At 39.0% G+C, this 11433-nt stretch overlaps 1 protein-coding gene across 3 annotated transcripts; it reads right to left on the bottom strand.

Annotated features, from left to right (window-relative positions):
* Positions 1-306: 306 nt before the first annotated feature.
* On the bottom strand, positions 307-11433 carry LOC120803780 (solute carrier family 2, facilitated glucose transporter member 1-like). Of its 3 annotated transcripts, none has more exons than XM_040152656.1 (10): positions 11421-11433; positions 8147-8247; positions 7242-7402; positions 6907-7147; positions 4761-4923; positions 4108-4295; positions 1178-1282; positions 964-1065; positions 673-876; positions 307-513 (listed from the first exon to the last, which is right to left on the bottom strand). In XM_040152656.1, exons 1-10 carry the CDS (start codon positions 11431-11433, stop codon positions 307-309), a joined length of 1485 nt encoding a protein of 494 aa, XP_040008590.1. The 3 variants fall into 3 exon arrangements, with proteins under 3 accessions (XP_040008590.1, XP_040008591.1, XP_040008589.1); XM_040152657.1 differs by lacking the exon at positions 11421-11433 and adding an exon at positions 11247-11264 and having other exon boundaries at positions 8147-8239; XM_040152655.1 differs by lacking the exon at positions 11421-11433 and adding an exon at positions 10816-10831 and having other exon boundaries at positions 8147-8244.

Here is an 11433-nt window from a genome sequence, read left to right on the forward strand (position 1 = left end):
AGAAAGACTCAAAGACCTTTAACAGTTAAATTCATGATAATATAAGTAAGATAATAAAAAAAGTTATCTTCATATTCAGTCATACTCCTGTAATAATGTAGTAATAACTACCGAGTGCTCATGTAATAATGTAGTAATAACTACTGAGTGCTCATGTGGTAGAACATCAGCATTTTGATGGGCATCGCGGCTGCTGTGATCCCATTACAAGATGGTCTTTAATTCAAATTGACAGTGTTCTAACAGTATACTCCAAGTGCAACAGGTAGCTTTGCTGCACATGAGTGTGTGCATGTACGGCAGCTTTCAAAGGTCGGGGTCATCCCCCCTGAGGGTGCTGAACTCTTCAGGGGCTGAGTACTTGTCAGCACCCTGACCAGCTGACTGGCGGAAGCCCGCTGCAATCTCATCAAATGTGCGGCCCTTGGTCTCTGGCACCTTGAAGTAGGTGAAGACAAAGAAGCCTAGCAGTAGGACGGTGAAGATGATGAAGACGTATGGACCACAGAGTTGCTGCATCAAAGGCAAAACATAATTTCTTTTAAATTATGGGCACAAGCTACAGCATGCACGCACAGTCAACAGCTAGGAAGGACGATGGCATTTGTGGACTGAAGATAAACTGTAATAGATGTACAATACCAACATAATTTTAATTTAAAACTGTCTTACCTCAACATACTGGAAGCACATCCCCACTAAAAAGTTGGCAGACCAATTGGAGAAACCAGCAACTGCAATGGCAGCAGGCCGGGGACCCTGGCTGAAGAGCTCAGCCACAATGAACCAGGGGATGGGGCCAGGGCCAATTTCAAAAAATGCTACAAAGCTGAAGATGGCTGCAATGCTGACATAGGACATCCATCTGAGCTGGTCCTGACAAACACAGCACATCATAGATGCTTTCAGTCACTTTTTTTGAAAAGCCTAACAGGTCAAGTAAAGGTGATCTCAAAAACTTACCAACAATGCCATGGCAACAGTTAGAAAAACTGCTGAAACTGCCATACCCATCAAACCAATGAGGTGAAGTGGTCTCCTGCCCGTTCGCTCCACCACAAACAACTGCATAGACAGAGAGAAAGTATCTTACTACAAAATGAAGGTAAATGTTACAAACGTCCCATAGTTAAACATCTGAGGATTTTTTTTTCAAATGGGTTTTTTTGTGACTTACAGAAACCACAGTGAATGCAGTGTTGACCACTCCTGCACCAATGGTTGCAAAGACAGGCTGGGACACACCTGCTCGCTCAAAGATCCCAGTCGAGTAGTAAAACACCTAATGATGATGACATAACACAGGGAACAGTTAGTTTGCATTTTGTTAGAGTTTGTGTATGTGTTTCTCTGTAGACTTTAGACTTGACACCTGAACCAAGAGTTGGACTCCCTGAAACTACAAAAAGTACTGCGTATTGACTAGACTTCTTTGAGACTTGATTTATTTGATACTTGAGTATCTTAAGACTCAACATGAGATGTGATAGAAAAAAATGAAAATTCAAAGATTTGGGAAAATAGTAGTTTGTCGGACCATTCTTTCACCATTTTCTGCAGCTCAACTGTCTGGGTCCTGGTGGCAGCAAGCTGTGCAGGATAGCCCAGATATCCTTCTACCTATCAATACCCTCCAGCTCTTTCTGGGGTATCCCAACACATCCAAGGCCTGATGGAATATACATACTGTATAATACCTCCACCATTCTCTGGGTCTGTCCTCCCATTTGGACATGTGTAGATTACCTTAACAGTGATGCATCCAGGAGGCATTTTTAGCAGATGCTTCAACCACCTCAACTGGTTCCTTTCAGCATGAAGGAGCAATGGTTCTAGTCTGGCACCTTCGGGGCTTACAGGGTGTCTGGTCTCATCTTCAGAGATAGGGAGAGGAGACCACACACCTTCCAAAAGAAACACTTTGCCACTTGTATGCACCACCTCGTTCATTCAGTCAGTAGCCTAAGTCGTGACCATACTCAAGAGCTTCAATTTCAGGTTCAGGTCCATCTTCACCAATAGTCTGGTACAGCTGGTACCCCCATTACTGCTGACAGGGCACCAATCCACCTGTCAAGGTTATGTTTTTTTCTTAACCCTACTCACAAACAAGACTCTGAGATACTTAAACTCCTTCTCTTGGGGCAGCGACTCACTCTCAACCCAAACATGTCAGGCCTTCTTGTAACTCTGAACCCCTCTTGTCATCTTGTAAAAAGGGTAACTAGTGAACACCTGTTTTTTCTCTTTGTAGCACAAATTCTTTTGTGCTGTTTTATGGATGTTTCAGTGAAATTCACAGATGGAAACAATGTTATCATTAGAAAATATTTAAGTCTCATGTAATTGTGATGTGTATGGTCAGCACTGAGGGACCTGAAAAGCTTGCATCTTGACATGCTCATCAATGCTAAAATGGAATACCTTTGCCTGTTTGGGACTGTGTATCTACAGTGTTCAGTGTAAAAATAAGAATAACAATAACTCTGAATCGAGGACTATATAGTAGATAACAATGAATTATTAGAAAACAGCCGGGGACAAACTATATTAATGAATCATTAGGCATGGATTAGTTTATAATTATCTGTGAATCAACATATTAACCACTTTCTTTCTGAGTCATTAGTTCCTTTTTTTGTGCACCCCCAAGTAAAGTGGTACTTCATACTGAGTAGCTACTAAGAGTAGTCCCTATTACTTCATGATTACCTGACCATTACCTACCCTTTTAGATTCCCCCTCAAGTAAATTAAAGCATGAGGTGACACTTAATAATACAGGCCGCAATTTACAGTGTCATTTTGTTGTATCAATCAGGTACCAATAAAATACTTACTGGCTCCTACTGATACTTAAATGTAGGTACAGTGGTGTTAATTTAAAAGTAAAAAGGGGAAAACAGTAAATACTTTTTGTAATGAAACAATAAGGGGTTCCTAGGGTTACTAGGTTCCTCAATAAACATTAAAGATTAGCCATGTTTGATCCACCATCATCTATATGTTATATTACACACTTGACAAAGGTATGTTTGTTTTCTACTCCACCGTACCTGTTATGAGCTGCTGCAGTACTGGAACAGCATGCCTGCTAGGAGCAGATTTTCAGAGATATAGATCCATTTCTCACCTTGTGATCATGATAATAAATCCCTGTAGTGTGGGTTTAGGCTCTAAACCCACTGCTGAAGGCAAACTTGTTAACTGAGCACCCTTTTTCTATACTGTATTTTCTCCTACACACTGCAATAATGTTTGTTAATAAATGGAACTGAAATGTGTATTTTACATTACAAACTAAGAACCAGGTATATGGGCTGTAATATGATGTGTGCCTGTTCTCCCCTTTTTACTTACTTTTACTTTAGTTTAATTACACCATGAGAAAAAGGTTGCTAAAAAAAAATTTCCCCAACCAAAGTTTTGTTTGCCAGTATTATACCCTGTAGGTACCCAGTATTTACAAAATACTTCTACTATTACTAAATACTACAAAAAAATCCTTTATTTCTCCTTTCCTCTAAAATGTCCAGTCCTTCCGTCCCTTGTTCCCCACATTCTTGTTTTCTTCCAATGCACCTACATTTAAGTATCAGTAGGAACCAGGTAGTATTTCATTGGCACCTGATTCATACTATGAAATTATAGTGTAAATCACAAGCTGTATTATAAAGTGTAACCAAACAGCATCCTGCAAAACTAACAAGTAGCTACTGAGTTTTTACTGGAGAGTTTACAATTAGTTCCTTAATAATTATGTGTGGCTATGGCTCAGGAAGAAGAGCCGCTTGTCCTGTACTAACCTCTGACTTCTATTGATTGACACTTTGTCATATAGTAATGGAGTCTATCTTACCTATCTCCTATGACCCAACTCCTTCATTATTATGTTGTGGCAAAGAATAACCCCATGCAGTTGTTTATGGCATCCTAACCCTGGTGTCTGGTCAGTGAAGTTTTAGCAGTGGGTTGAAGAGAGTAACATATAACGTTGTGATCATATATAGTCATTAATTTGACCCTCATTAGATTGTATGGTGTGGCAGACTTCATTCATCTGACATTGAGTAGGACACAGCAGTTCCTATTTGGTCCTTTGACTTACAGCATTGATTCCAGATAGCTGCTGTGAGAGCTGCAGCATGATGGCAACAAAGATGGGCTGGCGGTAGATGGGGGAGCGGAATAGCTCCAGGATGGTCACCTTCTTCTCCATCTTCATGTGCTGGCTCTCCTCCTTCATTTCCTCCATGTCCTCACTCACCTCGTCAGTGCCCCGCAGCTTCATCAAGACTAGAAAACAGTAGTTTGAGTTACATCTACAGCGTGGAAAGGGATTTATAAAGCTGCCACACATGTGCTTGGCAGGCTATGTGTGGTCAAAAAATTAGGCAATAATCAACCTTTATGGCAGCCATTTATGCCAGTTCAGTTCACTACAGTAACTTGTAGAGAAAATTATGTAAGTTAGAATTGTGTAAATGCTGAAATGCACAGTGAACATCATGATAGCATTTACTCTTGCCAAAGTTATGTTGTTTATAATTGTGTGTTTTGTGAAAAGTTTGTATCTGTGTGGAAAGTGTTCAAGTTAGAATCAAGTTTAGGTTAGGATTAGAGTAAGGGTTAGGGTTAGGCATTCGGTTGTGATGGTTAAGATTATGCTGAGGGGCTAGGGAATACATTATGTCAATGAACGTCCTCACAAAGACAGAAGTGAAAACGTGTGTATGTGTGTGTGGTGTGTGTATCTCTCACTCCTGCGGGCTTTGCTCTCCTCATTGCAGTTGATGAGGAGGTATCGGGGGCTCTCAGGACAGAGAGGAAGCAGGACACACTGCAGCACTGCTGGCAGCAAAGTAAAACCCAATAGAAGGGGCCATAGGGAGGCATTCCCCATGATGGATTCAATCCCAAAGATCTGCACAACACACACAACACACTGCTTACACATTCTATATACAACACTATACAGTACATGGAGCATTACATTTGTTAAGTCGTAACTAAACAGGAAAATTCTTTAAGACCAGGTTCAGGTTCAGGTTTATTGTCATTTCCACACATATGTTTGACATCCATAGAGGGAAATAAAATGTTGTTCCTCATTGACCTCAGTGCAACACAGAACAGACATACATATAGCACACAGTATTAAGGGTTAGAGTGAGCACTTTTACACTGGCAGCAGCAACTGGAATTCAAACAAGCTCCAGTCTAATTTCTCCTCTTGTAGCAAACTTGACATGTTTTGGAATGGAATTACAGCAAAACAGTCTTTATCAAGATTGAAGTTGCCAGAAATAAATGTAAGATGACAAAAGCACTGAAATAGGCGGTCTGTTAGAGGCCACTGTGTCTGTATGCACCACCATGGCAGAAAGTTTCAACAAAAAGTCTGAAATATGCACCATTCTAATAATTTAAAGTTTCTGCCAGGGGGAATGTTCAACACAGGATTCACATATTAAATTTATAGCTAGATCATTTGCAGATCGCTCTTGACATAACAAAGCAAAGGAGCTGCAACCAAGAGGCCCCCAAATGAGTAAATGAAAAATAGCAAGTTTCTTAGGTTACTCGGCTAATTTTTTTGTAATAATGCCTTTATTGTCTTACGTTTTTCCTTTTTACTTATTTCGCTCATAGAATTCAACATTTTAAGTGTTGAGCTTAAATGTGCTAGTCACTTATTTTACCAGGTAAATTTATTTTATTTTTTGGGGATTTTAATTGTAGTTAATAGTTGCTATGTAGATTTGTACATTGCAAAATCACTTTTAAAACTGCAAAAAAAAAAACAAAAAACAAAGGTGGCTTAAATGCGGGGTTCTGTTTTTAGAACATCATAAAATGTCTAAACTTTAAATCTTGTAAAATGCAGGGTTTGAGTCATGTCCAGGTTTATGTCAGTGCAGACACTTAAGAAAGATTTGAAGGGTAGGGGGTGGGGTGGTAAAATCCTGTTTACGGCCCTTAAAGGCTTGCACCAGCCCTGTCATTATCAAGCTGTTACCCTAAGCTCATGTGACTTTAATAAGCATAATGCAAAACATTACTATAAACATTATTATAAAAATTACTTTTGTTGTGCAGCCATGAAATGTTCTAACCCACAGAACTTGATAAGTTCACAAAGACACAATAATCTCATTATGGCCAATAATCAGGCTAAGGCCTAAGCCCAATTAAGATGTTTTGTGCTTGGGTTGCTTTTAGGAACCTACTTCAAGCACAGAACATTGGTTTGTAGCCTAAAGAAACAATGGAAGACATTATACGTTTATATAGATATATATGTATTCATTCATATTCATTCATATTTATTCAGTTTTTTATTAATGGTAGAATGAAGCATTTTACCAACACAATACATGTTTTCAAGCAGCTGGACTGCTGTATGTGTGTTGAAAAATTAGACAAAAACTCAGATAGTTGGACTAAAGTGTTTGCATGACTCTATCAGCATAATTGCATTAATATGATGACAGTATGGTGGCTTGACAGGTAAAATACCTGTCAATAAATTCAGTGTAATGTACATTTCCAAAGCACTAATCCATGAGTACAACACAGTCATTCTCTTTTTGACTCTTGTTAAACTACAAAACATTCAAGCTTTCAAATTAAAGTCTACCTGGAAAGGGAAGAATTATGCAAGAGTCTCTGTCAAACTTTTCATGTGAAAAATTATTTGAATACCGGCAATGGTACCTTAAATATTTTCATTTGAAGTAAACGGGCAGCCATTAAAATCTGACATTATGAGTTTGAATTCTTCACTCAGTGTGAAGCTTTAAATTGCGATACTATCACAGTATAAGGAGATTTATTTTCTCATTCTAAAGCTACTGATGATGGAAAACAAAGAGGTTGATCATGGTTCAAGGGTTAAGGATTTCACCTGTGCCATGAGAATGCCGATCACTACACCGAGCTGATGGAGAGTGCCTAGAGCTCCCCGGAGAGATGTGGGTGAGATTTCTTCAACATACATGGGCACAAAGCCAGTGGAGAGACCAGAGTAGAGACCCACTATGAAACGACCAATGATGAGCATCTCAAAGGAAGCAGCCAGCTTGGAGAAGCCCATAAATGCAGCAGCAATAAAGGCGAGTACATTGGCAATGAGCATGGAGTTCCTCCTTTAGAGATAATAAGAGTATTCATTAATTGTTTGTATGTCACTTTTAGAGAAGGTGTGATTGATAATATTGTTTTTAGTAGGAAGAATCATACCTGCCAAAGTGGTTGACGAAGAGGCCGACAGAGCAGGAGCCAAACATTCCCCCCACAGAGAAGATGGCCACAGAGAGTGACCACAGAGCTGTTAAAGTGGTCTGAGAGATGGGCTCTGAAAACCTGCTGCTCCAAGTCTCATTGTAGAAGCTCTCAATAATCTAAAAAACAAAACAGCACACAGTAGGCTCAATGTGTTAGATGAATAAAAACTGATTAAACTTGCTTGTCTCAAGTTTCATGTCGGTCAGTCACCACTTTAGTCCACACTGAAATATCTCAACAACTATTGACTTCAGTGATCCCCTGACTTTTCATCTAGCACCATAATCAGGTTGGCCATCAGGTTAACTATATGATAGATTTCCATGACATGGTCCCCAGATGATGAGTCCCACTGACTCTGGTGATCTTTTGACTTTCACTCCAGCTCCAACAGCAGGTCAAAGTTTTCACTGTCTAATACTTTGGTCAAGTAATAAAGTAAGTGCTATGATATTGCTAATTTTCAAATGCTAGCATGCCAACTTGCCAAACTACGATGGTCAACATTATATCTGCTTAATGGGAGCACAAACATTGTCATTGTGAGCATGTTAGCATGCTGATGTTAGCATTAACTCAAAGCAACACTGTTTCCCAGTACAGCATCACAGAGCTGCTAGCATGGCTAATAATATTTATTGAGGTCTTTTTATGTTATTATGGGTTAGTGTGCTATATTGTAGCAATTTATAAGGCTTTAATGTACACTAAAATTTTTATGGACAGTGTAATAACCAGTTGAACCATAATTCATTATTTGCTAGATGATATCAATTTAGATAAACTAGGAAAATAACCTTTGTTTTGTTGTTGTTGAAGAACCTCTGGCATCGCTATGCCCACACAACAAAAATACTCACAGTCTGAGGAGCATTGATGACACCTGTGTTGTAGCCAAACTGGAGAGAGCCAATCACAGCTGTCCCTACAGCCATCATCAGCTGGGGTGTCACCTGTTGTTAAAACAGAGAAACACAGATAAAGGTCTGCATTTAACAAGACAACTTACTCATGCATGTAATAAAGGTCTCAAAGTTTAAAATCTTCTGTTTAAACAATAGTATTTCACTTATATTCCTTAAAATCAAAGACATCCAACAGTTATTTAACAGGCTTGTCACACTGCTCTGTGTGTGTTTATTGATCCAGCTGTCCTTCAAACTTTTTAAGGGAGGGGTTTTTTCAATTCAGACACTGACAAACACTGGGACAAGAGGACGAATTACCTCATATCAGAGTTTTACTCTTGGCACAACATTGAGACTTCATTTACGTTCTGCTCTTGATGGTAGAGTGTAAACCTGAGGCCGTAGTTGGCTTAAATCGCTACAGTTTGTCTTTGTCATGGGATGTGTGGGACAGGAAACATTGATGAATTTATAAAAGTGACAGGCGTCAGGTTCCTAAGCACAAATCTCTATTTACAGTGATCGTTATCAACATTTTTCTCTGAAAAGTCCAAGGGCAGAGTCAAAAGTAATGATGAGCTGATCAAGTTATTCTGCTCCTGATCTAAGTCATTTTTATAATGAGCATCTGATGAAACCAAGAATGATATAACAGTAGTTTTGTTTATTTTTCCTATAAAATATGGCCATTCAATGCATCTGTGCGTATAAATAAGCCTATAGTAAAATTAGTAAAGAAATTTAAATATTTTTGAGTTTGTAGCTCTGCTCCAAGGAAGTATGGTAATATTTTCTATAATATTTTGTATATGTGTGTCCTACAGTCCTATGGATCTGTGGAGAGGAGTGTCAGTGTAAATCTGATGTGGCAAGAAACTTTGAGAAGAGTGAGACAGCCTCTCTTTAACTTCAACACGAACAAAATCCTGATTCAGGTGCAGTTTTGAACCAACAAAAGCCCTTTATAGTTATGATTAACCTGCAAAACAGCATTTCAAAAATACAGTGAACAATATGGCCCTGTTCACTATGGTGTAGTTTAGTTGTCTATACCCAAAGGCCCATTGTGTCCTAGTCCATCAGTGCCGACAGTTCAGCACCAAAGGAAGGTTGGAGCCCACTCCCATGTGTAGGCAAAGATCTGCAGTAAATCTACAGTAGATCTACTTCTTAGCTCAAAATGATCAATAACAAACAGGCTGAGTCGATGAGCCATGTTGTTGATTGAGAGTGAAGGGGTCAAGACATTCAAAGTAGGTGACTGCAACACATTTAGCTGTGTGGCTATAATTAACAATGTGGTCTTCAGTGTTTTGGCGAATGTCAGCTGTAGTGCTCCAGTTGGACTACTGTAGAGAAGACTGAAAACACCCTCACTCCGATACTTGTCTTAATAAAGACAAAGACTGACTCCCAATTCCACACTGCACCATAAATCACACTCAGCAGGTCTGCAGTATTTGATGTGTTCACGTTGGACAGAGACACATTTCACTATACTGTACTTCAAAAAAAGAAGTACCAAAATTTAACTTGGTGCATTTACTCAAGTATTTAAGTACAATTTTAAGGTACTTCACATAAATATTTTCACCTAATTCCTTCTGCCTCACTACATTTCAGAGTGAAATATTGTACTTTTTACTCCTTTACATTTATTCAAGTGATATACTGTATTTACTATTTTACTTTTCAGATTACAATTTACATACAAAACATATGAGTTTATAAATGATGATGCACTGTTATAGATTAAATAACGCAACTGTACATAAAGAACTCAAAATCAGCTCCACCTTGACAAACTACAAGCTAAAATTCTGGTATTAATCCATCGGTAATAATTCATGCAATAATATAACAATTATGGGTGCCATTCTGGTGCATTAAAATTACTTTTACTACTGATACCTTATGTACATTTTGCTGACAATACTTCTTTATTCAAGTAAATTTTCAAATGTAGGACTTTTACTGTAGTAATGCAGTGTTTATATTAAGATATTGTTACATTCTTGAAAGTAAAGGGGCTGATTTTTTTCCTTCACCCCTGCAAAAGAATGCTGTTGTCAATGACTAAAACTGCTTGATTTTTGCGTGTGCTGTTGATGGACATCATCATCCCACAATCCACAAAGGCAATGGAAGAGCTGCTCACAGATGCAAGTTAGTTGCTGGTGGTGGTGAGACACAAGCAGAAATATCTTGGAAAACAAAAAAACATGTTACCATTAGAAATACAATGTGTTTTAACTGGGTGGTCTAAGTTCCGGGTGGGTCTGGGTTCGATTGATCACGGCGCAGGTATCATTTCGTATTAAACAGACAAGTGTGTTGATTCCTTAAACAGAACTGCAGAAACAATATACTATAAATCTTACAAGTTGCAGCATATACAGTAAGAATGAATTATAATATTACTATAGTATACTGTAAAATTGGGACACATTTAAATACTCTTTGTCTGCGCTGAGAGCCCTGTTAGTGGCACTAATGAGGCATAACCGCAGTGTGTGTGTGTGTGTGTGTGTGTGTGTGTGTGTGTGTGTGTGTGTGTGTGTGTGTGTGTGTGTGTGTGTGTGTGTGTATGTGTGAGTGTTTTTCTATGGTTGTGGACAAATTTTTGTTTGAAACCATCGTTGTGAGAACATTCTGATACCTACAAAGGGCTGTTTGAAGGCTAAGACCTAGTTTTAGGGTCCAGGTTAGAATCAGGTTTAGGTTAGGGTTAGGGTAAGAGGCTAGGGAATGCATTATGTCAATGAGTGTCTTCACAAAGATAGAAGTACAAACATTTATGTGTGGCTCTGAGGGACCACGTTCCGCAATGACCACACTGCTTTTTACAAAAACTGTTGTCAGATGTTGTTATCAGAGCTCTGGATTTCCCTCACTATGACCTTATCTAAAGTATAGTCACAAAGTGCAGTTTTTACCTGCCACGCAAAACCTGAGAAACTGACGATGCAACACTTCCGGCTTATTCCTGCCTGTTTTCCATAATTAGTCACTCATGACATGCGATGTAGGCTATTGCTCGCACAGAAGTTACCTTGCTGCTGCACTCCATGCCGGCTGCTTGGACCACTCACGAACTCCAGACGTAACTTCTAGACTATGATAGAATCCGGATCATTAGTAATCTGCCAAGTCAGTGTTTCTCCTTTGTCCAAAAAACGTCGTCATAATGCTGCCTGTAGCATCAATGTCAACAAATCTTCCTCAGTTTCTCCCTCCAT

Source organism: Xiphias gladius, chromosome 18, assembly GCF_016859285.1.
Source record: "Xiphias gladius isolate SHS-SW01 ecotype Sanya breed wild chromosome 18, ASM1685928v1, whole genome shotgun sequence".
In the NCBI taxonomy this organism is placed as follows: domain Eukaryota; kingdom Metazoa; phylum Chordata; class Actinopteri; order Istiophoriformes; family Xiphiidae; genus Xiphias; species Xiphias gladius.

What these genes read in the sequence shown, in the direction of transcription:
- LOC120803780 (XM_040152656.1), bottom strand. An exon ending in TTCGTCAACCACTTTGGCAG is followed by an intron (nt 7,148 to 7,241) that starts GTATGATTCTTC and finishes TTATCTCTAAAG; the next exon opens with GAGGAACTCCATGCTCATTG. An exon ending in CTGTTGCCATGGCATTGTTG is followed by an intron (nt 877 to 963) that starts GTAAGTTTTTGA and finishes TGTGTTTGTCAG; the next exon opens with GACCAGCTCAGATGGATGTC.